The sequence below is a fragment of the Bos mutus genome, chromosome 11, assembly GCF_027580195.1.
Source record: "Bos mutus isolate GX-2022 chromosome 11, NWIPB_WYAK_1.1, whole genome shotgun sequence".
NCBI lineage: Eukaryota > Metazoa > Chordata > Mammalia > Artiodactyla > Bovidae > Bos > Bos mutus.
This window is the reverse complement of record NC_091627.1, coordinates 5387278-5414487: the sequence shown is the minus strand read 5'-3', so window position 1 is coordinate 5414487 and position 27210 is coordinate 5387278. Positions and strand designations below refer to the sequence as shown.

General features: G+C 50.7%; 1 protein-coding gene across 13 annotated transcripts in view; it reads left to right on the top strand.

The window, feature by feature from the left end:
- Positions 1-27210, top strand: part of PRRC2B (proline rich coiled-coil 2B) — an 80508-nt gene that overhangs the window by 9475 nt on the left and 43823 nt on the right. For 10 of the 13 annotated variants that reach the window (XM_070378820.1, XM_070378826.1, XM_070378822.1 and 7 more), the window contains exons 2-5: positions 18619-18788; positions 19774-19951; positions 21978-22080; positions 24357-24429. In XM_070378820.1, coding sequence (XP_070234921.1) covers positions 18674-18788; positions 19774-19951; positions 21978-22080; positions 24357-24429 — 469 coding nt within the window. In that variant the 5' untranslated portion in view covers positions 18619-18673. Of the gene's footprint in view, positions 1-18618; positions 18789-19773; positions 19952-21977; positions 22081-24356; positions 24430-27210 lie in introns of those variants that run through there. The other 3 variants (XM_070378815.1, XM_070378824.1, XM_070378823.1) reach the window with 3 other exon arrangements.

The window sequence follows — 27210 nt, the reverse complement described above, 5'->3', positions numbered from 1 at the left end:
CTCCAGCATTGCAGGCAGATTTCCTTACTGACAGAGCCACCAGGAGTTCTCACAACTCAGTTTACCCAAAACTAAAAGAATGTAGTGAAATGACAGGACAGGCCTGTGACACAAACCCCAAACACTCCAGAAAGCTCACAGAGTAGAAAATCAGTCATTCCTTGCAGTTGCTCTCTCTCTCTCAGATTGAGAGATGAGTGCTGTCTTAAATAATTTCGTTTTCTAGTAATGGGAATGTTTTAACCACCTGTGAGTGCTTACCCTGGCGTGACCACTGGGAAACGGGAGCTAGGAACCTGCCTTTATGTGTATATACTTAGATGTCCTGTGTGTGGTTCCCCAGCGCTGTCACTTTGGCCCTTTCCTGCCTGGAAAGGGCCATGGTCGCTCTCTGTCCACTTGGGTGAGTCCTCGCGGCGTGTTGGTCGTGTCTGGCAGCAGCAGAGCGTAGGGTTCGCCAGGCACTGCTCTCCACAGAGCGTCAGGTGAGTGATAAGGTGTTGGCGTGGGGAGTCCGGGGAGCGGGGGCAAGGTGGGCGTGTGCTCTGTGGCGTGGCCTTGTCGGGAAGGGGCAGCACAGTCTGTGATAGTTGGGAAACGGGGGCTGTGAGAGCAGAGCTCTGTCTGGAGGGGGCTGGTCCTGTAATAGCCGATTCTCATTAATAACCGCTGGGAGGGATTGGGGGCAGGAGGAGAAGGGGACGACAGAGGATGAGATGGCTGGATAGCATCACCAACTCGATGGACGTGAGTTTGAGTAAACTCCGGGAGTTGGTGATGGACAGAGAGGCCTGGCTTGCTGAGATTTATGGGGTCGCAAAGAGTCAGACACAACTGAGCAACTGAACTGAACTGAACATCAGCCTGTGTGCGTGCGGATGCATGGCTCCTCTTCTCCAGTGCCGAAAAGACAGATTGGCATCCTCCTGAAAGCCCCTGGGCAACACTTGGCCCTCCTTTTTGGGGTTCTTCCTTTTCACACCTGGTCTTGCCTGATTGGTGGCCCGGGACTGTCATCGTTCTGGGTTTCCTCTGGAGTCCGAGGCTTGGAGAATAAATGGCATACAGATTCCCAGACTACAGTCCTTTGGACATTGTTGGAGAGCATTGAAACCAACCCAGCCCTTTTATCCCCCTGCCTTCAGTATGTGTGTGTGTTAGGCACTCAGTCGTGTCTGACTCTCTGCGACCCCATGGACTGTAACCCACCAGGCTCCTCTGTCCATGGGATTCTCAGGGCAAGAATACTGGAGTGGGTTGCCATTCCCTTCTCCAGGGGATCTTCCCGACCCAGGGATCAAAACTTTTAGGAGGATGTCGACCCCATAAATCTCAGCATGCCAGGCCTCTCTGTCCATGAGGGGTCTCCTGCATTGCAGGCAGATTGTTTACCATCTGAGCCACAAGGGGAAGCCCTGCCTTCAGTATATTGGGATTTTATTTTCTTCCAAGAGGAGTGGCTTGGGGTGCTTAGTTATTGATGGACCATCTCTGTCACAGCACACACCCTGCTGCAGCGGCTTAGCCCTGAATGGGCATGATAGAGTGTGAGAGGGTGTGGTGCGACCTTGGCCTGGTCCTTCACTTCTTAGCCTCCACTCCCTCATCTACAGGAGCCACAGAGGACGGCCACCCCAGCGTTGTTGGCAGGATCCTCTGCACAGCTGTAATTACTATTCTGCCAGCCTGGTGGAGTAATTCCCTGCTCGGATTAGAGGGAGGCGTTGCCCTCCAGGTGGAATGCTTTGTTGCTAACAAGCCTCCTCTGGGGCCACGTGCAGCCTGAAGCTGGGGAGGGCGGTGGGTGGAGGAGGGCTGCCTGGGGAAGACAGGGTCTGTTCTAAGGGTGCTGTGTGCCACATCCCCGTGGGCATGAGCTGCCGGAGGGCTTCCCGTGTGATGAACCTGATTATAGAGGTCTGGGGTCTGAGCCCTGCTGGTTTCTCTGCACTGCGTCCCAGTTCTCTCCTTCCTCATCTCTCTGTCTGCCCTGCGGTTCTTTGGGCACAGACTAAAAATAGGCTTCACAGAAATGTCAGACAGTTCAGGAGTATTGGCCCGTGTGTAAAGTTACATGTAGCAGGACGTTGGCTGTAGCATTATTTGTCACAGGACAAGGTTGGAAATCAGTTACATGTCTGGAGAGCGTGGGTAAACACATGTGGCACAAATGTGCAGTGAAATACCAGGCAGGCTTAAAAAGAGTCTCAGGGTGGTGTGCATTTTCTTGGGAAAAAAAAAAAAATGGCCACAGTGTGTAATAAAAAGCAAGCAATAGTAAAAGAAAGAAGTTTCTGCATGGTACAGTAACAACCCTCATCTATAGAATAACAATCCAAGACCACAAACTGCTGATAGCTTTACACAGCATCCACCAGGTTCACATTGTTACCTTTTGAGTTGGATTGACTTGTTCTGCGTATTTTAGGATCATTTGAATTTGTTACACTGAATGTGTATTAGAAATACCTGTTAGTTAACAGAGATAACTAATTACAGAGGTAACCCATATAAATTCAAATGAAGACACATACCTATGGGCCAGACCCCTGGGTTGGTGCGGACTGGTGCCTTACTGGCTCTTTCCTGGTAAGAGCATCATCCAGGCTCTGAGTTTTGCTCAGACTTGCCTCAAGTGTCTCACCTCCTGGTTCCAGGGCCCTGATGGGGGTCACAGGAATCCAACCAATTCAGTTATGTCTGTTTATATATCACTGGTCCTCAGAAATTGCTTTGTTGAGCTAGTTAAAAGGAACAATCCAATACAAATGCCATCTCCAACTTCTGTTCTCTGCTAAATCAGATTTTACAATGTAGATTGCGATGGCATTTGCAGAGTGCTTCTCACTTGATAATTCGCCATTATTTGGAGGCAGAAAAGGAAGGAGAAACGGAAATAGAGCTTATGTGTCCTGTGTCTCTTTTATTTGCCAGGTCCTTGGTAAGTTTTGACCCTGGGCAGGGAGACCTTTGTGTGGCACATCCGTCCAGCTGTCCATCCCTGGCTGTATGTTGAAATTGCCTTAAGTTTTTTATTAAAAATTTTTTTTTCTACTTGCTAAGTGAACTGCATGTTGAAAAGGTGAGATAGGCCAGTAGCTCTCTGCAGATTGCAAATGGATTTCTAGCTGAGTCCTGTCTCAGGCTTCAGCTCAAGCTAGTGTGCCGCTGAGCTAGGTGAACAGGGACTGACCCCACTGCCCGTGAAAGAAGGAGTTTTAAGAGTTTTAAGTAGATTAGCAATGATGACGATGGTCACCGGTCCCATTGAGCAAGTGCTGTGCTTGGGGACACGCGAGGCAGACCCCAGTGGGTGAGGAGCCTGTGGCCGGCGCACACCATGTGCCCGTTGGACCCTAAATTAAGAGTGGGGTTCTTTACCTGATGCTTCCCTGCTCAGACCCCACTCCACCCTGGGCCAGACTCTCCCTGCACAGTCACCGGGGCCCCAGGGGTACGGACAGAGCCTGGGAGAACTGTGGGCATTTTATTTTGGGCCTCAGGGCCCCTTGGTGGCCAGCATGGACCTTGTAATCACAGTAGCAGGTGTTTCTCCAGTGCCCAGCACTCCTGGAGGAGTGCCTGGATGTTAGACTTGACTGGGTTCAAGTTCAGGTTTTGCTGTGCCTTAATGGCACCCCACTCCAGTACTCTCGATGGGGGAGCCTGGTCGGCTGCCGTCTATGGGGTCGCACAGAGTCGGACACGACTGAAGTGACTTAGCATAGCATAGCAACCTGAAGCTAGTGACCTTGGGCCAGTCATTTAGCCTCCCTGAGCTTTGATGTCTTGTCTGTAATTGAGGGTACAAGTACTTTTCTCTAAGTGGCTATTTTGTTCCAAAGAACTCCTGTTTTAAATTCCAGCTTTATTCAAATGTGCTCATTAAGTTACTTTTGGCTGTTTTCTTTGTTAATTGTTCCTGCTTGCCTTCACATTCATTTGTGTCTTTTTTTCTGACTTCTTATCAGATGCTTAATTTCATTCTTCTCTGTTAGGAATTTTAAGTTTTTAGATGATTAAGTTTCCTCTGAGTACAAATTTGTCTTTGTTTCAGGTGTGGTGTTCTTTTCTCCATCTGTGCTATTTCCTAGGTATTCTGCAACTGTGATTTTGAATTCCCCTTTGAGTCAAAAGTTTTTTAAGAGGGAGTTTTAGGTTTTCCAACTGATAGCGTTATTTTTACTTCTGCTCTCATTACATCTTGTTTTATTGCACTGTGGTCGGAGATTTTTGCTTTTTCAGGATTTGGGGCTTTCCTTGAAGTCACACGTATAGAATAACTTTTTGAACATGTTTGCTGATGTACCTTTCACATGACTCATTAGTTTCTGTTTGAGTGGGCTTTAGATCAAATCTTACCTAAGACCAAGGTTTCGCGATTTCTGTGTTTTCCAATGTTCTCTACTTATAGTGATTCTTTTCATTTTTAAATTATTCTATAAATATAGGTTCATGACAGTTGTATTTTCATTGTGGAGTGTACTCCCCCCCCCACGTAAAATTGACTCTTTTCATTCTGCTTATGTGTCTGGCTTCTTTCATCAGTGTTATTACATGTATTTGTGAGTTTCACCCGTGTAGTTGTGTGTGAGTTTATTCCTTCTCATTAATCTTTTATCCAGTTTTATTGAGATATAATTGACAAGGTGTACAGGATAGTGACGTGACTTTCATACACTGTGAAATGATTACCCACAGTAAGTTTAGCGAATGTCATCTCATACAGATAACAAAATTAAAGAAATAGAAAAAACTTTTTTTCCTCCTGATGAGAACTCCTAGGATTTACTAACAGATTTTCATATATAACGTACTGCTGCTGCAGCTAAGTCGCTTCAGTCGTGTCCGATTCTTTGCGACCCCATAGACGGCAGCCCACCAGGCTCCCCCGTCCCTGGGATTCTCCAGGCAAGAACACTGTAGTGGGTTGCCATTTCCTTCTCCATGCATGAAGGTGAAAAGTGAAAGTGAAGTCACTCAGTCCTGTCCGACTCTGAGCGACCCCATGGACTGCAGCCCACCGGGCTCCTCCGTCCGTGGGATTTTCCAGGCAGGAGCACTGGAGTGGGCGCCACCGCTTTCTCCGCTGTAACATACAGTAGTCTCAGTTATGTTTATGTGTTGTGTATTGCATCCCTGGTACGTACTTATCTTGTGACCGGAAATTTGTACCTTTTGACCACCTTCATCCTTTCCCTCTCCACTCCCCTCTGGTAGGCACATATCTGCTCTCTTTTTCTGTGAGTGAGTTATAGTTACTTAGTTACCTAATTACTGGCACTTTGTTTAATTGGCCCACAGCACTATATTGGTTCTTGGTACACAGCATAGTGATTCAGTATTTTTCCACGTTTCAAAAGATCACCACGGTAAGCCTAGTTACCACCTGTCTGCTCCTTCTCATTGTTAAATAGTATTCTGTTATGTGAATATAGTGGCTTCCCTGGTGGCTCAGACAGTAAAGTGTCTGCCTGTAATGCGGGAGACCTGGGTTCGATCCCTGGCTCGGGAAGATCCCTTGGAGAAGGAAATGGCAACCCACTCCAGTACTCTGGCTTGGAAAATCCCACAGGGGAGCCTGGTGGGCTGCAGTCCATGAGGTCGCAAAGAGTCGGACATGACTGAGCGACTTCACTCTCACTTTCCTGTGAATATAGTGCTTGTTGGTTGTAGTAGTGATAGACTTTTAGCTTGTTTCCATTTTGAGCTATTCTGAATAGTGCTGGCTGCCATGAACACTCTGACACGTCTTTCATGCGTGTGAGTATGTGTTCTCTTGGGTTCATACCTAAGAGTGGAACTGCCAGGTCACAGGGGAGACGCTTGCTTGGCTTGAGTGGACGGCTGCCTGTTTTCAGAGATGCTAGCGGTTGGCATGCCCACTGTGGGGCAGGAGCAGTGTCCTCCACACTGTAGCGCTCGTTGTCAGGTTGTCTCGGCCCTCCCCACACTGGTCTCCGGATTCCGTGTCATTCCAATTCCAGACTGATTTCTGAAATTGATATGAAAATCAAAGGCCAAGGATAATCAAAGCATCCTTGAAGAACACAGCTGATGTACTGAAGAACACAGTGCTAGATGTGAGGACTTGCTAAGAACTACGGTAAGTAAGGCATCGCAGTGTCGGCAGAAGGACAGACAAATAAATGGATAGAATAGAACTGATCTTGAAACAGACTGCGCATGAATAGTCACTTAATTTGTGACAAAGGTGCCACATGACAAATGGGAAAGGTGGCCTTCTCAAAAGTACTGGGAGGGGGCTTCCTCCGTGGTCCAGGGGTTAAGGCTCAGCCTTCTAACACAGGGGGCATGGGTTCAACATCTGGTTAGGGAGCTAAGGTTCCACATGCCATGGTGTGGCCAAAATTTTTAAAAAACATAATATTAAATAAAAAGTACTGGGAAAGTTGGGTTCTCTGTATAGGGGTGGGGGGAGAATTTTTCTACCCAAAATCATATGCAGGATCAGTTTTAGGTAGATTACAGAGCTAAACATGAAAGAGAAAACAGCTTCTAGAATAAAACAGAATTAGCTTTATGATCTTGGAGAAGACAAAATTCTTTAAATAGGATACAGAAAGCACTACCAAAATAGGAAAGATTTATAAATTGAAGTGTACTTTAAACTTCCTATATTCTTGAGCAAAGATTACAGATGCTCCAATAACATGCAACACATACTGTTTTGTAATTGCCCAGATGCCTTAGAAGATCTGCCAGTTCCGTCTGCCTGGGGACCCCTGCCCTGCTTTCGTCAGGGCTGGTCCGCTCTTGCTGTAGCAGCTGCCATCTTGGGCCTTGGGTGGTGGTCCCTCTGGGTCTTGTCTCTCTCTGCTGGATCCCTTGTTTCTTGCATCCTGTGTGTATCATCAGTTGGGGAACGTGAGCATCGAGTAACAGCAACTGTCTTAAGCTGTCTTAAACAATAAGGAATTTATTGGCTCAAGTAAGTAGAACTCCAGAGGTGGGCAGGTTCTGGGTGTTGGTCCTGTGTGGGGTGTCCCTAAGGAACCAGGTGGGTCACTGGTAAGGAGGCTGAGTTTTTCCCTTAGACCAGGTGTGCCCCTCGCCCAGCCGGGCATGGGCCAGCCTCTCAGGCCTCTTGTCTGCCTGGGGGAGGACTAGGTCACTTCCTCTAGAAAGGAAGAAGGGAGAACTGGCTTCCAGGCAGGAATGGCTACTGCATTTATTTGCCTCTTATTCACTGGAGCATCTTTCCTTGCACCTTTCTAAGAATGTAAATGTTTTGTGGCCTTGTGTGAGTTGAAAACGTCCTTCCATCTCCACACTTGGCTCGGTCAGCTGGATACGAGGGTTAATGATGCTCATGAGAGTCAAGTCACTGGCTCATGAGGACTCACTGCCATTCCCATTGTTCCTCCCCGGGACCTTTTTTGTGGGTCGTGGTTGGCTTTTGGCAGCTTTGGGGTTCTTGTCTTTATCCCTGATGTCCTGAAGTTTCCCGTTGTCCTGTGTTCTGTTTGCACTCATTTCTCTGAGCACTTGGCAGGTCCTTGCAATCTTGTGTACTTCAGCTCTGGGAATTTCTCGTGTAATTTTTATTTGATAATTTCCCTCCTCTTGTGTTTCTGGAAATCTTAGTTAAATCTGGACCCTTGGATTAATCTAATTTGGGGTAGGAGTAGAGACTAGTATTCACTTATCCCCCTTGTTAATTTTTCTGGGAGATCCTTTGTCTTGCATTTCTTCTACTGATGTGAAAGTTAAAAATTTGTAGGAATAGTTTGGATTTATAGAAAAGTTGGAGGTTCTGTATATTCTGCTCCCAGTTTCTCTTAAAAAGATCTTCCATTATGATGGCCCATTCCTCCTGGCTACTTAACCGGTATTTATACATTGAAGTCTGTATTATTCACATTTCCTTAATTTTTGCCTAATGGCCTTTTTCTGTTCTAGGATACAATGTTTAGTTGTCACATTTAGGTTCTTCTAGGTTGTGACAATTACCAGATCTTCCTTGTCTCCAGTGACCTTGAGAGTTTTGAAGAGAGATTTTGTAGAATGCTCCTACTTGTGATTTGTCTGGTACTTTTCGCATGATTAACCTGACATTATGGGGGTTTGGCTGTCTTGTCTTTAATTCTTCCTTGGGCTTTTTCCTGTTTTCTGATTGCCCCTTAAGAGAAAAAAATCCTGATGCTTGCATGCTGCATCTTCTCTTAATTTCCTCAGGACATTAATTAAAAAAAAAAGTCTTTGTTTCCTGGGGCCTCGTCTGTTTCCTCCAGGTTCTTTTGTTTGTCTGTTTATTTGGTTTCTGTCTTTCAGTCAAGCTCTCAGATGAACACAGCTGATTGGAAAACCTGGTGGGTGGGTCAGAAGGAGCTCTTGGGGGTGGGGTGGGTGAGTGAGAAGCCATCCTTTTATTCTTGAGTTCCCAAGAGCCTGCATTTTTTGAGAAGACCCCTTCTTTGCCAGGAGTGTGGAGACCTCGAGGGAGGCAGTCTTGTTTGTCTCCCTCTCTCCTGTGAGGCCAACAGCAGAGGGAGTCTCAGGCCCTCAGGGTCTGCGCCTCAGGTTTTCACTTAGCTTCTGTTTTTAGCTCCTTTCTTCACTCCCACCACCCTCTTTGACCTGGTGTTCTCAAGTCCAGGCTTCTCTTAATTTATCCAGAGGGGTGGGGAAGAGGGAGCTGACGTGGGAGGCTGGCTGTTGTACATACAGTCTTTCTGCAAGTGCTCCCAGCTCTAATATCCTCTCCCCGCTCCCACCCCTGCCCTGCAGTCTAACAGGGTACCCAGTGCTCCTAGGACTTCCTGAGCTCTCTGGAGTCCTGTTTCTAGGCTCCTTTAATCTCCTAAGTTTGTTACTACTCATGTCTGTTATTTGCTAAAGTTGTCCCTGTCTTTTGGGTTCTCTTTGTTGTTGTTGTTTTTTAGAAGGTTTTGGAAAGATGAGCCATAAATGCCTGTGGTCCTTATGCCATGTTTAACCAGAACACCCCTGCTTTTTAAAGAGTTTCTGTGAATCAAATGAAATTGAGTGAAGGGTCATATCTGGGATGTGTGTGCACATGTAGATAGGTATACAGTCACGTTTACGTACGTATGTGTAATTGTGTGTGTGTGTTTGTTGATGACACCACTCAGCTGCTTTTTTCCACGTGATCAGTGGTGGTTGTCTCATAACATCAGGACATCTAGAGCTGCCTTTTGCAGTTGTGGCAGCAGAGGTTTGCAAGGCCCTGAAGAAAGGATGGGTTGGATGTCTGGTCATTTGGCACCATGTCCTTACAGAGCTCTCTGTTCTCTTGAGAAGGGAGGGAGCCTGAAGATGCAGGGGGGCTGGGGGTAAGGGAGTGACCAGGCCTGTTGGTGGATTCCTGCTCTGCCATGGAGGTCGCCATCGCACCTTGGGACCACTATCTCTAGTCTCTGCAACAGCCTTCCAAGTAGATCTTCTGTCCCCACAGCGGGTTTGGGCTCACAGGCTCCTTCCATCTTGGCGATCTGTGTGGAGAGAGCTGCTGCCTGCTGGAGGGAATTGGTCCTCATGGGGAGGGCTTGCCCCCAGAGTCTGTGCGGCAGCACTGGCTGCTCCCTGGTGATAGAGCTAATCTCTCTCTCTCTCTCTGTACCATCCTCTGTTTTCAGCAGTGGATCTGTGAGGTCCTGGGGTTTGGGGAGGTTGGAAGGCGTGCTGTCTCCTGAGCTAAAGAAAAGCACTTCCTGCCAGTTAGTCCTCTTGCTTGCTTCCAGTGCCCAGACTTCCAGCTGCTGCGGGTGACGTCATTCCTACAGGAAGGGCTTTGGGTGTAAACAGAGTCGCTGGTGGCTGCGCCGGGCCGGGCGGGGAGAGTGACAGGCGCGGCCAGCTGGGCCAGCGGCCTCCAGTGCTTGTGCTCAGCTTGTCTGCAATATTCTCTAAGCTCTCCTTAAAATCGCTTTCATAATTTTTTTAAACAATGATCTGTTTAAAATTCAGATAGTTTTTGACTTCCGTTGCTGAACTCTTGAAGTAGGAAACAAAACCACAATGGAAGAGTAGCAGGAGGCAGATAATTAGCATCGCAGCCCAGTGGCCCCTGCGTCCCAGTGACTTGTGCTGGTGAAGAGGTCCAGCAGTGTGACTGGGAGCTGGGTGACGGGTGATCATTTTTCATTTTGTTTTTTAAGCTTCACGGTTTTTCTGTATCAAGCATATATTCCTTGTTACTAAGACATGTTGGGGGTAAATGAATGAGCAGGACCAGGGCTGTCCACCGCAGGTCTGTCCTCACCCCGGCGTGTGGTTGCCTTGGATACCCCTGCTTACTGCCCTCATGTGGGATGCCTTGAAACCGGGGCAGTTCAGTGCTGTTCAAAAGGTGGTTGCAGTGAAGTGTTGATCTCGAGGGTTTCTGAGCATTAAAGCACATCTCTGTCTCCTAAGAATTAATTAAAGGCATTCACAGGCAGATCTTGAACCCCCGAGAATTTTCGGTCTTGGTTTGAAGGTCTGCTCTCTGCCGTCAGGGTCCATAGGCTGTGAGACCACAGAGAGGTCCCTGGAGCCTGGAGGTAGGCAGGAAGCTGGAGGCGTCACTGGCTGCAGAGGAGAGGGAAGATTGAGTAGTGTTGCAGGGCCAATGGTGGTGCTGAGCCTGGGACCCGACCTGTGGGAGAGCCTTGGATCGCGTGTGTTGTGTTCTTCATTCATTTATTCCTGATGCCAGCCTTTGAGGTGCATAGCAGGGTGTTCATCTCAGTAAATCCACAGGGAAACCGGCCAGTGTGGAGGTGACATGCTGACCTGAGTTTGGAGAGAGGAGAGCGGCGGGGGTGGGGTGGGGACGAGAGTGGCAGGGGTGTGGGGTCGCCTGTTGGTCCTGGATTTGACCCTCCAGCAAGCATTGGGATGAGGTTGAAGGTGTCTGAGCAGGTGCCCGTGACCCGGTTTGGTTCTGGTGGGGGGTGTTTAGGGCTGGATGGGGTTCAGGGCAGCGGGGGGGCAGGGCTTGCAGACCCCATGTGCCGGAGAAGTGGGGGTGGGGAAGGGCTCTAGCCCCTGCAGCGTGGCCTTCGCCCTTACTGCCTTTATGTTTAACTGCTATAGCTTCCTGAGTGTGCTGTCTCCTGGGGGTGTGGCCCTCCTCGCATTTCTCTCCTGCATTGTTCCCACCCCTTTGTTGTCCCTCAGGCCTTTACTTTCCTTCTGCTTATTCTCCTTCCTGTGGAGGTTCGTGCTGTGTTCTGCAGTCATGCCTCACGCCTGTCCTGCAGAAACCTCACCTGCCTGGGGCTCCTGCAGGTGGAATGATTGGTCCCAAGCTCCAGCTTTGCAGGTGGGCCAGCTCCTGCCTGTTGGGGCCTGGAGAGATGTGGCGGGGGTCCCCTGCTTCTGGCCAGCCAACCTGATTTTCTGACTGGGGCCCTGAAGGGAGCCACTGAAAGCCGGAGGTGTGGAGTTGGTGGTGCTATCGCTGGGCGAGACAGCAGAAGCTCCCCTGCAAACCCAGGTGGGGTTCCCCACCCTCCACCCTCCACCACATCCTGGGGCATATGTGAACCCCTCTTTGTTGAGCCCATTTCCATATCTACTTCTCCCTTTAGACTAGGGGTCCGGTGGCCGCAGCCCCCAGTGCCGGCCCCCTTCCTGTTTCTGTGAATGGAGCTTCGCTGGAACCCAGCTCTGCTGCTTCCTGTGTTCTGGTCGCAGCAGTGCAGGGCAGGGTACTGTGTGCCGGAGGTGCCTAGTCCAGCCCTCCACAGGAGGCACCTCCACATGCCCAGTGCTGAGTAGCCCCTCGGCAGCCACAGAGTGGGCAGCACACATCTGAGAACTTGATGGTTGGCACCTACCCTGTGTTAACGTTCTTTTTCCACAGATGCTGACATGTTGGAGAAGGATGGGATTATTTATTCATCTCATCCTGGATTGTGTGGTGATGGTTCTTTATGTTCTGACTGAGACTGGACAAGCATACTGTCTGGCGACCATGTCCTTTCCAGACCTGCTTATTTCCTGACCTGTTTACCCAGCCTCGCTCTCCGCTTCCATTCCTGAGCGGTTCATGCTTTTTGGTGTGTTCTTTGTGGCAGTGGGATCTTTCTTTGCTTTCACCTCATCCCAGGTTGGGGGCTTCTGCTTGTGCCTGGTGACTGTGGCACCTAGGCTGAATGCACTGTTTTTGTGGCTTGTGGGTCTTCCCCGGGGACCCCCCCTCTCTGAGCGAGCAGTGGGCCCTTCAGTGTCGGTGACTGGAGGAGAGAGCCACGTGGTGCTGGCTCCAGGTGTCCTCAGGATTGAGGACTGCTCAGGAAAGCAGATGATTTGCCCAAATGTTGCCAGACTCAGGGACACCTGTGAAAAGCCTGGATTTGCCCCGATGTAAACCTGGCTGTTGTTGGTCAGCAGCATTGGCGTGTAGAAAATGTTTTGTTTTTAAGCACTTTGTCCAGTCCCGTCATCTGTACAGTCGCCCAGGAGGCACCCTTTGAGCCAGGGTTGCCACATGTCTGAGCCAGGGCACTCGCTGTCCCCCAGGCCGAGCCCCAGCAGCCTAGAGTCAGGGTCCCTGGGCAGAGAGTCTGCAGTCAGGTGTCCCCGCCTGGGCTCCAGGCCTGCCCCAGCACTCAGTGGCCTGTGACCCTGGACGGTTTACTGCTCTGTCCTGACCATAATGTAGTGTCCTTCTCTGTAAAGCGGACTGATGACCCATAGTGTCTTCTGAGCATGGAGGGCAGCGAGTGTCAGCGGGTGCCCCGCTCTCCCTGAGTGCTACCCTGGGGAGTCCCTGGCTGGGCGGGCATCTGCCGCTGGCTGGTATCCAAGTGGAAGTGAAATGAATCCTATTACTCGGAAATGGCTTTTTATAAGCTGGAAGCTGGGAGGTCCTCCCTCTAGTGGATGAGAGCAGGCGTCTTCTGGTGACCTGACGGCTGGGACTACTGTCTGGAGGGGCGGGGCCTGGATTAAGTTGCCTTTGTGGGCGAATCTTTCTGGCTCCTTTGTTCTTGTAGAGCCTGGCCTCTCAGCACTTTTAGGAAAGGAAAGTTGCCAGATTAGGCAGATCCGGATTTAAGATGTCCTTTTCTTCATTCCCCTAAAGTTGTCTTCACACGGATTTGGGGTGCTTTTTGCTTCTTTCTTTCTTGGTGAGAATGCCCAGGGACCCAGGCAGGGCCTGGGGAGGGCGGGCCTGTATGGTGGGGAGGGCTTCCAGCAGGAGGGCAGGACGGGGCTCTAGTTGCTGTAGATGGAGTACCAAGGACCCAAATTAGATCTTGTTTAGGAAAAAAAAAGCAACACCCCAGATAAGAATTCTGCTGCCTACAAAAGGGAGCGCGTGCAGAGCGAGAGCCCTGGCTGGGCTCCAGGCTTGCTCTGTGCCGCCCACAGAACCTGGAGTCTCCACTGGTTCGTCCCCAACGAGCCAGGCTGAACAGACATGCCCCTGACCCACCAGAAGCGTGTTCTCTGGCCTCCCAGCCTCACGAGCCACACCCACATGTTTGTCTCTGCCATGTGACAGGCTAGTCGAGCCCTCGACTAGTAATCTTTGCATGTGTATTGACAGACCAGAAACTCAGCAGATATTCATAAGCTGGGTAAAGCCATACCAGCAGTATTCTGGGCCTGATGTTTGTGAAAACCCAGGGGTAGGTAGAGCAGCCAGAGACGCAGGTGGGGCAGAGCTGGGCCCTAGACGTGACCCCGATTCTTGGAGGAGATGGATACCTGTGTGCTGCTGGGGAAACCAGAATGGGTTTATTTGTATTTGGTATTTGTTCAGTGAAGTCTTCATGCAAAGAACCCTTGCGTGCCCCGAGGCTGGTGTCTGTAACCTTGCTTTGTAAGGGGCCAGGTATATACCAGTAGTTGTTGCTCTCTGGGCCCCCTGCGGCCTCTCGCAGTTTGGCCAGGCTGGCTGTGTGTAACTGGCCTGCCCTGCTGGAGGGAGAATTGGGCCTGAAGGACGTCCATCTGTGCGCTCTACGTGGAGCCTTATGGTGAACAAGTATCAGGCCCCCTCCCCCACAGGGGCTGTTTCCATAGCAATGGTGACTCAGTCGCATTGCCTGTTAGCACCCCAGATTTCTGTAGCAATGCAGAATCCAGTCGTGATGTGTGGTGAGACGCTGCTTTGACAATAAACCACGTAATTTCATGGCCGTGGGTTATTAACATTGGGTATGTTTGATTTTAGAACCTGTTGGCATTTGTGAAATCTGGCTGTGGTCCCTCAGTCTGTGTGGGAAAACTGAGGTCTAGAGCGGCCGGTAGTGTTCTCAAGTACATAACTTGGTTAAAAAGTGGGAAAAGGGCCTTCTAAAAAGTATGCCTATGGGTTCAGAGCAGGTGTTAGCCCAGCGTGTTCCTGTCTTGGCCTCACTGAGGGGCTTTTGTCAAAAGGAGTAGAAAGCATATTCCCTAAACGTAGTACGTGCTCAGTTAGCATTTGCTGAGGGGTTGAGTTATTTAGAGGGTGTAATTCAAGCAACAATTGTTGACGGATTAACACTCCTTAGCTCCCATTGGTTCATTTATTTTCCTTACTTTTTTCCAGGATGCCAAGAGTGGGGGTGCAGTCAGGCTCTGGTTCCCTAGTGCTTCTTGTGGGGGGACTGGTTAGTTCTGAGTGGTGTGGTGTCACCAGGAAACCCACTGAGCGCTCTGTGTCCACTCTGACCTGTGTGCACTCTGACCTCTGCCCCGGGGCCCAGGCAGTGCAGAATCAGGGAGATCTGTTTGTATCAGTGAACTGGTGGAAATTTGGACTAACGAATACTTATTCCCTAAGATTTATTTTTTATTGCGGTAACACTGGTTTATAACATTGTATGTTTTATCTGTACAACTTGGTGTTTCTATTTCTTGTGCCCCAGAGCATGCTGACCACAAGAAATGAAGTTTCCATCCATCATACAGATGATCCTCGGCCATTTTTTCCTCTTCTTGTCCCTTCCTTTCTGCTCACCACTGTTCTCTGTATCTGTGTGTGTGTTTGCTTTGGTTTCATTTATTTTTTGTTTGTTGGTTTGATTTTTGTATTCCACCTGTGGGTTGAAATCATACAATATTTGTCTTTCTACATCTGATGTATTTCATTTAGCATTATACCCTAAAGGTTCATCCTTGTTGTCACAAATGGCAGAGTTTTGTCTTGTATTTCATTGTGTATATGTATCACAACTTCTTTATTCGTTCATCCTTTTGGCTATTGTAAATAATGCTGTGATGAACATTGGGGTACATACATCTTTTCAAATTAGTATTTTCGTATTCTTTGCATAAATTCCCAGAAGTGGGATTGTCAGGATTATGTGATAGTTCAAGTCTTAATTTTTTTGACTGCCCAGAATGTCTGATGAATAATTTTTATTTCACTTGTCTTTGTTGGTTTGGTTTTTAATTCAGTAAGGAATAGTGTATCTGGATTTAAGTGGGTGATGCTGCATCTGTAGTCCTGCAAGTTGTGTGGCTGGGAGGAAGGCACCGCTGGCTTTGTTTAGAAGTGTTTGTAGGTTCAGGGGGAGCAGAGATGTGGCTGTGACTTAGTGTTTCCCACGACAGTGCTAAAGTGAGACATTCTGGAACATGCTTCTTATTAATCAGCTGTGTGACTGCAGACGTGTAGGCTGGACGTGGGGCGGAGGTTGTATCCCAGGCCCAGCTCAGGGCGTGGACACATGGCAGTGCCTGCCTGGTAAAGACGTGTTGAATGAATGAATATATTAGTTTTCTGTTGTTGCTGTGACTGATGACCATAAAACTCTAGCGGCTGAAAACAAAACAGACACATTCTGTCCTGGTTCTGGATGCTGGAAGTCTGCAGTGATGTCGCTGGGCTGAAGTCAAAGCAGCGGCAGGGCTGCGTTCTCCTGGGGGCTTTCCTGGCCTGTGCAGCTTTTCCGGGCGGCCTGCACCCCTCTGCTCTTAGTCCTCTTCCACCTTTAAAGAGCCTTACTCCAACCTGTGCTCCTGTTAACCACTCAGACTCTGACCCTCCTGCCTCCCTCTCTAAGACCCTTGTGATTACATTAAGCCCACCCGGATAATCCAGGATGATCTGTCCATTTCAGGATCCTCAATTTAATCATACCTGCAAAGTCCCTGTTGGCTGGGAAGGTAACATACTCACGGGTTCTGGGAATTAGGGCATCCACACTTCCGTTACTCAGCAGGCCGCGGGAGTGTGTGGAGAGTGCTCAGAGTCCTCAGTGGAGTAGTGCCCTACTGATGAATATGAGACTGCACCCCTCTGCCTGGGCGGCTCCCACTTTGGTGGGGCGCCCTGCTTGGACCCCTGCTGGAGCTGTAGGGCCTCCTCAGGGGTGCCCATCTATTTCCCGTGTTCAGGGCTTTTCCTTTTAGACCCAGAGTCAGCAGATTTTGCCAACCACATGTCCTGTTGCATATTCTTTGTTTTTTAAAAACAAGTGTGAAAATGGGGGGTGGAAATCATCTTTACCTTGAGGGCCTTACAAAATGAGCCATTGACTGGGGCCTGACTAGTATTTTGCCAACCCATGGTTTGGACTGAACCCTGCAGGCTGGGGCTGCCTATGGCTGTCACCTTGGGGGCAGTTTTCAAGGGCTCTTGTTAATAGTGTGATGTGTGCGCGCACGTGAGTGTATTGGGAGGGGTTCATGTTCCTACCCTAGTGAACTTTTCTATTGTTCTATCTGACAGAAACATCTGAAAATTAGATCTTATCTAGTCTTAATGGAGAATTTCAGGTGGTTTTCCATTTGAAAGCTTATTAATTACTGGTCATTTTGACATGGGACAAGATCCAGTCTCTTTCCTACAGGGCCTTGCAGCCCAGCGTTGGGAAGCAGTCTGGGGAGGTTAGTTATTACCAGTTCTGACTGTGGCAGAAACTCCCTGTGTGCAGCTTTAGAGGCGGGGATTTAAAGATAGAGGGTGTGTAGCCCCTGGCTTGTGGGCAGGCACCGGAGAGGGAGCTGGCGTGGAGCGCTCTGATGGGCCATCTTGGTGAGCACTTGCGTTTGTTTCTTCATGGGCCCGCTCTCCTTTCCTGGCCACTGCCACACTGTTGGCCTCCTGGGGCCTGAGCGCTAGGCTGCGTAGGGGCCTCTCCCTGGCCGGCTGTGGCTGCCTAAACCGGGATCTGAGTGAGGAAGGGAGTTAAGTACCCATCTTGGGTGGCTCTGTCCTGGTGGCTCACTGGTAAAGAACCCACCCATCTGCTAATGCAGGGGATGCGGGTCCCATCCCTGGGTTGGGAAGATCCTCTGGAGGAGGAAACGGCAACCCACTCCAGTATTCTTGCCTGGAGAATCCCGTGGACCGAACAGCCTGGCGGGCTACAGTTCATGGGGACCTAAGAGTCAGACGTGACTTAGTAACTAAGCCATGCCACACCGTACCTGGGTGGCTGAAGCCCTGTGGGGAGGAGAGGGGCACTTCCGTGAAGGAGGGCGACTGCTGGGTAGGTGACCCCTCCACATTGTATGCAACTCAGGACGCTCAGCCCTGGGTATCCATCGAGGTGCTGGAGTGTTTCCAGATGCAGAGCGTGTGCTTCTCTGTTCCTGCACCCGAGACAGTGACGGCAGGGCTCGAGTGTTGTGTTTCATGTGACATGAGTGGAGGGACGGATGCGCCCAGCTCACTGGCTGTGCTCCTCCGGCCGTGCTGGCTTCAGAATAGGGCGAAACGACTGCAGCAGCTACGCCGGGTGCCTGTTGTGAGTCATGGATGTTTTCACTTCCGTTTTGTCATTGAAAACAATTTTATCACTAGGCCTAAGTTGATGCTTTAGCTTTTTTCCCCATATGTTAATTCCAGTGGGAAGTAACAGTCACTTGTACAAGTTTTTGTTCTCCCACGATCAAACTTAGAACCTAAAGCCAAGGGTGAGTGTAGAATGAAAGCACTGGAGCCGGTGGTCCTCAGTGCCCGGCACGTGGCCTCACTGGGTATTTAAATCGATGAATGCCAAAGTGAACAAGGAAGGTGCTTCTGGAGGAGCCAGCGGAAAGGTAGAAGGTGGCACTCAGGAGACGCTGCTTCCTGGGCTGGCCTTTGAAGATTTTCTCCCAGTGGAGGGCAGGTGTGGACAGTACTGCCCACATGGGCTCCTCTCCCCAAGGAGGCCTGCTCTCCTGTCCATGCCTCAGAGAGCCCTGTTCTTGGTGCCTGAACAGGTGTTTCCCTCTGGGTGCTGGTTCTTTGGTTTGAAAAGCGCCCATACCAGCTGCTTCAGGTGATTTCCTGGCTGTACACTTCCTCTGGCTTGGTTTTGCTCATCCTGGGAATGGACAGCTTTCCATGAGGAAGGCGTTATTTGTGATGTTACATTGTTGTGCTACAAGGGAATGAGCCTTTGTTTTTCCACCTTGAGGAGCTGTCCTTGATTCAGAGGGCCTGATGTGTGAAGTTTACCTCTCATTGTGGCTGGTGAGTGAGAGAGTGCAGCTGATTTGCAGGCAGGGAGAGTTCCTGTCATTGGAGGTGGGGTGGTGTCTACAAGATGCTCTTTAAATGTGAGAAAGGCTGCCTGTGCGTGGGAAGGGCATCTTTCTAGGGACAGAGTCCGAAGCTTTCTTCACATCTTCAAGGAGATCCATGATCCCTAAGGATTCAGTTCACTGGATCAGAGGTTCTGGTGGATTAACACTTTTTTTCCCCCCATTTCAAAGGTAGATCGGGAGCGGTGCCGAGAAAAATTTCCTTACTAGATGACATTTCATCGCAATGTCCGATCGTTTGGGGCAAATAACCAAGGGCAAGGATGGGAAAAGCAAGTATTCGACTCTCAGCCTGTTTGACAAGTATAAAGGAAAATCAGTAGATTCAGTCAGATCCTCAGGTAAGAGCTGGTGGGGGCCCAGTACCCTGTGCTTTCCCTCAGGTGAGACTTTCGGGTCTAGGACCAGGAAAACCTAGGGTGCCCTGTCTGGTCAGACAGATGTGGTCCACACAAGCCAGTCTTCTGGGCCCATGGGGTCACCCCCATAGTTATTGGGGAGGCCATTACCCTCTACTTCTATTCCTGACTGCTGTAGCAGGATTTTTTCCTCATCTGTCTTGTCTTATTGAAGCTCTGGCTATTTTGAGCCCGATGGGTAGAATGGAATTTAATTTGCACTAGAGTTACCCTTTTTAGCTTTTGTGGTTCTGCTGTTCCGGAACTTGGTGGGAAAATTTCCTGTTGATTCTGTCCACACCCCCTGAGAATCTTTTGAGTGTCGGGGGCCCTGCTTAGGCTTGGCTGAGTCCCCGCAGCCCTGCTGTCATGAGGCCAGAGCAGTCTCCCCTTGCAGAGGGCTGGTGACCGTGTGGGATGGACGTTTTGGGGCCTGGCTCTTCACTGTGTCCTGAACTTAAACTCCCTGAGCCTACTGCCCACAAGTAACCGGAAGCCTCTGCAGTGGCTTCAGCAGCCTGTGTCTCTGAAGTCCTTGGTGAAGTGACTGCAAGTTACGACCAGGCACTTTTGTGTGTTTTTGTTTCTGTTTAAAGTATTTTTATGTATGTATTTAGCTGCACTGGGCATTAGTTGCCACACGCAGGATCTTTAGTTGCAGCATGCGGGATCTTAATTGTAGCGTGTGGGATCTAGTTCCCTGACCAGAGATTGAACCCAGCGCCCTGCGTTGGCACTGCAGAGTCTTCAGTCACTGGACCACCAGGGAAGTTCCTTCTGTGTGTGTTCATGGCAGATCTGTCCCTCGTGTTTCGTTTGGTTGCCATTGTCATCATCACTTAGAGTTTAGAAGAGCAGCTGAGTAAACCCAGCATCTCTGCTTCCGTGACTTCCTGTGCAACATCTCTTTCCATCCCTCCCCCCGCAGTTATTCCTCGACATGGCTTACAAAGTCTTGGGAAAGTTGCCACGGCCCGGCGCATGCCACCACCTGCAAACCTGCCAAGCCTGAAGTCTGAAAACAAAGGAAACGACCCCAACATCGTGATAGTACCCAAGGACGGAACAGGATGGGCAAACAAGCAGGACCAGCAAGACCCAAAGAGGTGAGAGTGAGGGGTGGGCGGTGGGCGGGAGTTGGAGGACGCCTCTTCCACCTCTTGTCCTGCTGCTGAGTTGTTTCTCGCTTCCTGGCTCCTGGAGCCAAACAGCAGGGTTTCTGTGAGCCACCTAGTCCCAGTGATCAGTGTCCCTTGTGCCTTATTAAAAAAGCCCTCGTCACTCCCAGAGGAGCTTATGCAATGACTCGAGCCAGTTCCTGCACAAGCCACTGTGGACAGAGCCGAGTGCTTGATTTTGGTTGGGGTCCCCGGGTGCTGAGCCCCAGGTGGAGAAGGAGGAGCCTTCTGCATTGAGGGATCGCAGCGCCCCACACAGGCAGGTGCCCTGCTCCCCACGACCTGGTCACTGAGGAGAGCCACACTGGGTCCAGGCACTCCGCGTCAGTATGCAGCTGCCCTGCATCGGGGACGGGCAGGAAAGCATCAGGGAGGGACATGGCGTCACTAAGGCCGGCAGGCAGAACCCGGCTGCTGGGGTTTGCTTGTCACACGGTGGAAACGGAGCAGTTTGGCCTCGTCCACCTTTGTGTCCCTGAGGTCTGGCTGCTGATACTCTGGACCCAGAAAGTAAAGGTGGCCCAGATCACGGCCTGCCAACCAGGGTCCTTTTCTCTAATTGAAAATGGCCCAAAGCTTCCTGTAGTTAATTCAGACAAGATGTAGAGAGTGAACAGATTATTTGGCCAGGTGATCGATGAGTAATAACCAAATATTGTAAACATTTCCTAACAGTCTGAATAGGAATCGTCCCGATTCATGGTATAGTGTGACTTGTAGAATCAGACACTGCTGTGTGATTTCTAGCCAGGCCATTTATTAGCTTTGTGGAAGCTGGGGAACCATTTGACTTCTGACCATCAGTGTCCTCCTGTGAAGTACAAATAACCCCTGGCTCCAGGGGCGGCTACAGGAGAGGGACGAGAAGACACGGTTTACGTGCTTGGCACAGGGCCTGGTGGGTAGCAGATGTCAATGTTACTCTTCCTGTCAATCATAAACACTGCAGCCTCTAATGAAACTGATGCTACACGTTTCAGTGTAAGCAGTGAAATGCCTCTGCTACTGCTAGTTCTAGAGAGAGAGGACAAAAGCTCGCTCCCTCCTTTTATCCAGTCTTAATGCACCGTCGGCATGGCATCAGGCAGCTTGAATGGGGCTGGTGTGCTGAAGCATGTTTGCCAGCGAGAAGTGGAGAGCGTTGGTAGTGGCGGCAGACACCGGCACTGTGTCTCTGCTGCCCCTCCCTGGTGGTCGGGGAGGTGGCCAAGTGGGGAGGGCCACCCCTGCTGGGACACGGTGTGTGGAGCACACAGAGAAGTTCGCTGTGGTTTTATCTGTCATGGAAGAGAACCTGGAGATTGGCACATTCTAGGCCTTTCGCCTGTGTCATTAGAAGAAAGCAGTGGATCCACATGTGTTGTCATAGAAAGATGTCGGGTACGGAGTAAAACACAAGTTACTGAGGTGTGTGTGTGGTGTTAAACCACTTGTGTTAAAAAGTACTATGCTAACGTGTGTAGAAAAATCTGCTAGAGTTTCTCTCTGGAGGATGAGATGGTGACACATTCTGTATTGTGTGTATTTATTTTTGCCTTGAGCATATATTTTTTTTCATAAACCAATAGGTTAAAAAAAAAAAATCTCCTGTTTCAGAGTGGTCAGCCCCTGAGGAGCTGTGAACCCTTGGTCAGGAGTGAGAGGCGGGGGCCCCTCCACCCACCGCTGTAGCCGCCCTTGTGGCAGATCCTCCGTCTCTTTGTTGTTCGCCCCTTTGTTGTTCACAGCGGGCTTTCAGTCTTTGCAGACAGAAGCTGTGCAGGAAGGCAGAGAACTGGCCATCCTGTTAGGGGTCGGTGAGCAGACCTCATATGTGGTCCAGTTTCTCGTTCTCTTGGTCAGCCTAGGAGTCTGCCGGGTGGAGGTATTTTTATCCGCCAGAGGAGGTTGGAGTGTGGAGGGACCCTGAGGCCATGGCCTGTCTGATCCTCATGTGTGTCCTGCCTTTGTCCAGTTCCAGTGTGACGGCCTCTCAGCCGCCGGAGTTGCTGCCGCAGCCGGGTTTGCAGAAATCTGTCTCCAATTTGCAGAAGCCGACACAGTCGATCAGTCAGGAGGTAGGTGCTGGGGACCCTGTCGCCGAGAAGGGTGGCTCCGTGTGACCTGCCCAATCCAGAGGCCAACCTGAAGAGTGACTTTCAAGAAAGACCCAGATTCAGGATAGAATGTAGATGCCTAGCTGGATTCCTGTTGGCTTAGCTCAAGGTGAGTCACCTGAGCAGCTGCATGCTAGATCCGGGCCCCCCAGTGTCTCCCTGGAAGCGAGAGCCATAAGGAGACAGCAAGCATTAGGCCACAGGAGGTTCAACAGTCTGGTGAGTTTAGAAAGCAAAACAAAGCAGTCGCCTTCACTGGGTTTTCTTAGTGTCAGACTTTCTCTCTGTATCTTCAGTATGCTGATGTGTCCTGGGTCTCCAGGTGAAGGACATTGTGGACAGCAGTCCCTGAATTTACTTGTCCTTGGAAATGTCTTTTAGCAAACTGTCTCTGGGGACTAGCGTTTCTCAGAACACACTTTGTGGAATAATGAGGTATAATCCTTCATTTGTTGATGTATTTCAGACACCTCTAAACAGAAAATCATGGTTAATCAAGAAGTCTTACTGTACTTGGTCCATCAGCATCTGTGGGTACAGAGGCTGGTAGCTGGAAATCTGGACAGATACCTGGCACTCGCTGGCTGTCTTAAAAAGAACCACTCTGGGGGGAACATTCATGGCTTTGCCAGAGGGACACCCTCCTCCAGCCAACACTGAACTGTGCTTTAATTATTATTATTTTTTGAACTGTGCTTTTAAATCAAAGGAAAAGAAGAAAAAAAAAATCTACGTTCATGTGAGACTCCATGTTCACCAGCCTAAGTCCACTGAGGCGTGTTGAACAGTGGGTATCATGGAGTTCGTGTCTCTTTCCCAGATTTGAGACCGAGTGCAGTTAAGGGGCCTTGGTTGTTTCTGCAGCCCCGGCTCTATGTCAGAGCTGGCTCTTCGAGCCTGTTGGAGATGAGCTCACCGCGTCCCTGCCGCGCAGTGCCTGGGCTCCCGTGGAGCATGGGTGCTCTGGGACTGTTGGGGTTGGGTCTGGCCATGCCCTGGAGCCAGCCCGCGGCCCCTCTGTCTGGCGCTTCCTGGCTTTCCTCTCCTGCAGAGATGGTGAGAGGAAGAGACCCCCAGTGTTTTCCGGCTTTGAAACCTCATCTCAGAGGCAGTTCGACTCTGGGCACGCGATTTGCTGCAGTGTTAGTAACCCTTCCTTGGCCGGCCCCATAGGCCTTCTCTTCCAGTTTGGTGCCCTTGGTGGGTGAGGGCCAGGGGCCCTGTGACTGCAGACGCCAAGGGGGTGGCTGTGGGATAGCAGTGACCTGGGGCCTCTGCCTCCTGGTCTGGGGGCCTACCTCCGGCCCCCAGCTGTTCAGACTCCCCAGGGCTTGTGGGCATTCCAGGTCACTGGGGCAAGTGTTTGATAAATGAGTTGTTGCACCCGGTCAGCTCTGCCTTGCAGGCTGGAGAGACTACCGTCTGCCCTGAGCGTGTGTGGAGGTGGCAGCAGGGGAGGAAAGAAGGAGGAAATTATTTGATCTGGGATCCAGTCCAGTGGGTGATGAGCCGTCACGCTGCGTCAGCTTGGTTTTGTGTATCTTTACCTTCAGTTGTTAAGGCACGTTGCTGGGAGAGGCAGCTGAGCTCAGTGGTTGGGGACCTGAAGGGGCTTTGGACCCTGGCAGGGTGGGAACAAGTCCTGGTCCTCCCTCCCTAGTTGGGTGTCTAACCCAGGTGACCCTGGTGTGCCTGGCACCTGGTCTGCATGTAGGGAGCTTTCAGCAAAGCTGCGCCTAGCTGGCGAGCCCAGGTTAGGCGGGAGTGGAAGGCTGGGCTTGGGGAGTCGGGCCTTGGAAGATGACAATAGCCATGGGAAGTGGTTCTGGGCTGGCCAGCGACACAGCAGGCACGTCAGCTTTCCCACGCGTGTGTTCTCTTAGCAGTGGCAGTTTTTAAGGTACGCACTGGAGTTGGGTTTGGTCTTGTCCCTGGAGCAAGACAGAGGAGCTCTGTGTGGGCACGTGTTCCAGGCTGTGGCTCCGGCTCTGCTCTGTGACCGTGGGCTGGCCGCTTGCCCTCCGGCCTGCTCTGTATCTGTCATGTGGCCAGTGCTTCCTGAGCCCGGGCTGCTTCCTGAGTGGAAGGCTATGTGGCAAGCACGTGTGCTTGGGTCCTGCCCAGCTGGTGGTAGTGGGTACAGCGATGTAGCCTCGGGGCACCTTGCTGTGACACGGTCGGGGCATGGACAGCAGCCCGCTGGGCTGGCCCTGTTCTCATTCTCTTCCTTCTTTCAGAATACAAATTCAGCTCCAGGTGGACCAAAGTCATGGGCACAGCTGAATGGAAAGCCAGCAGGACACGAAGGTGGTAAGTGAGCATGTGGTGTCGCACTGGGTTGTGGGAGGGACGAGTACCTTTTCTGGACTGTCCCAGTTCAGTCCAGGCAGTCTTTAGCCTGAAGCTTTGTGGACTCTCCTTGCTGAGCGAGGTACTGCCTTTGCCTGGGACGGAGGCGCTGATTCTGCGGACCATGTCAGCTCTCTGGTCTCATTGAACATTATCACTGAAGACAGTCCCCCAGGTGTGCGGAGGAGACCCCAGCGCTGGCCCTGCACACCCTGGTTGGCTGAGCTGCTAAAGGAACAAGTCCTCACTCAGCGAGCACCCGCCTCCTCCCTGCCCCACCAGGGAGAGGCTGGCTTGCGGCCCGGGTTTGTAAATCAGCAGCCCTGGGAGCTGAGCTGCTAGCTTTTGGACGGTGGCACCGGAGCAGGCAGAGGTTACGTGGGGTTTGTTGCCATAGTGTCCTGCCTGACACAGGGAGACACACTCAGACAGCTGTTCAGCCCAGGGATGGCGGAGGGCGCGTGGGAGGAGGAAGTGTCCAGAGCCTTAGGTCAGTGCTGAGTGGCACGCTGAGATGGCCCCAGGGCAGGCCAGGGTACAGTGGCTGCGTGGTGCGGCGGGGGGCTGGGCTGTGGGCCCAAGGTCAGCAGGTGTTTTTGCAAGGAGCCAAACATCCGGATTTCTCTCTGGACTCTCCTGGTTTTCCAGTATTGGGGGTGTGTTTCTAGCACAGCGTGGCACCAGGCAGCGCTCCGAGCTGGAAGAAGAGGGATGGAGGTGTGAGCAGCTCGACCACAGCTGCCCTTTCCTCCGTGACCAGCGCAGGCCACCGTCTTTACCCTCAGCCCTGTCCTGGCATTGCCTCTGTCTTCTGCGCATCCCTGCCGGCCGAGGCCTTGCCAGGCCTCACATGTCATGGTTGAGAGTAGACACCAGCTCCACGCGCCAACTGCCCTGCGCACCTGGCTGCTCTCATGCCCTGAGCACGGGCCCTTCTGGGTTGGGTTGCCATGCAGGTGAAGACTCGCCCCTTCCTCCGTCTCCAGTGGGGATGTCAGTCAGTTGGTGTGGCGGGGACACGCAGCTCCAGCCGGGAGGGCGAGGTGGAGGGAGCCAGACAAGCAGAGAGGGGTGGGTGGGGGGTGTGACAGGGCCTTTCAGACCTACACAAGGTCCTTCCAGAGGCTTTGTGGAGACCGTTCACTGGGCTGTTCACAGTGGGTCTTTGCTCTCTGTACCCTCTATTTCTGTGAAGTTGAAGTATTTTTAAGTAAGTTCAATGAACTTGTTTTTAATGAACAGGAACAATAGAGGTTACTTGAATTAAAGTTGGCACAGCTCTTATGGAGGGCAGCCTGGCACTGCCTATCAGTACCAGCCTGATACCCTCTGACCTGGCAGTTCCTCTGTGGGGCGATCACCCTGCAAGTGATACCTGTTACAGCTGTGTGACACAAGATCTCACTGCCACATTGTAATCGCAAAAGATTGGAAGCAGCCACTTGAAATGTCCATCAAATTATGGTACTTTAATGAAATGCTGTTTGGCTAGAAGGAAAAAAATGCAGTTTTCTACTGATCTGGCAAGCTTTCCAGGACATATTCTTAAGTGAAAAAAGCGTAGAATAGTACGTAGAGTATTTTATCATTTGTGCAAAAAATCAGGATGAGAGAAAATACGTTTCTAGAAAATGTATGTGCATTAAAAAAAAAATCTCTGGAGGGAAACATAAGAGGAAGGAAGAGAGGGAACAAAACAGAAAAATGCATATTTTGTGAGGACATTTGATGTAGCTCAGGGCTTCCCTGGTGGCTCAGACAGAAAAGAATCTACCTGGAAAGCTGGAGACCCCAGGTTCAGTCCCTGGGTTGGGAAGATCCCCTGGAGAAGGAAATGGCAACCCACTCCAGTATTCTTGCCTGGAAGATCCCATCGACGGAGGAGCCTGGCGGGCTGTAATCCACAGGGTCGCAAAGAGTCCCACACGACTGAGCAACTGACACTTTCACTTTTCTTTGATGTGGAAAGATTGGGTACCTGGGTGGGAGGAGGGTTTCTGTTGATTCTTCTTTAAGGCTTTTTACCTTTGAACCTTTTGATTTACTTATGGAAATAAAACTTGGTTTAGAAAATAATTCTAAAACACAGTAAAATATCCTGTCAACATGTGGTAGCTCGTCTGGGAGGCGGCAGAATCCAGTAGCCCAAGAGGAAAGAAAAGACGTGTGCTGACTATGACCCCTTCTACGCGGGGGTTACAGCCTGTGAGGCTTCCAGGGCTGTGCACAGACATTGTCACGACTTTGGCACTGTTGAGGTTCTTCCGGAGTTGACAGACTCTGCATGTGGAGGGTGGTCCCGGGCCTGTTTCACCTGGACCAGGCCCAGGCCTAGGCCTGCCTGTGTGGTTCAGGCAGAGGCCGGAGGCGCGTGGCCCGCGGGCTCTGCTGCCTGAAGCACCAGCAAGCAGGTCCCTCTGGGGCCGTGCGAGAAGCCCCTGACTGTGCTGTTTCCGCTCCTCCTGGCAGAGAGCAGAGGGCAGGAGGGAGTGCTGGGTGAGCATTACCTTAGGAGTATGACTTTGCTGTGAATGCTGGAGTTCTTCACCTTCTCCTTTTTATCTCTGGAGGGCAAGTTTTATTCATGATTAGAATATCAGCTTCATGATTATCAAGACAGGAAAAAAGTACTAGGCTTTTATTGTTTTTTTGGTTATTATTTTGACTTCACACTGTCTACTTTTTTGTGTGTGTGTGGCCACATGACATGTGAGATCATTCCTTGACCAGGGATGGAACCCA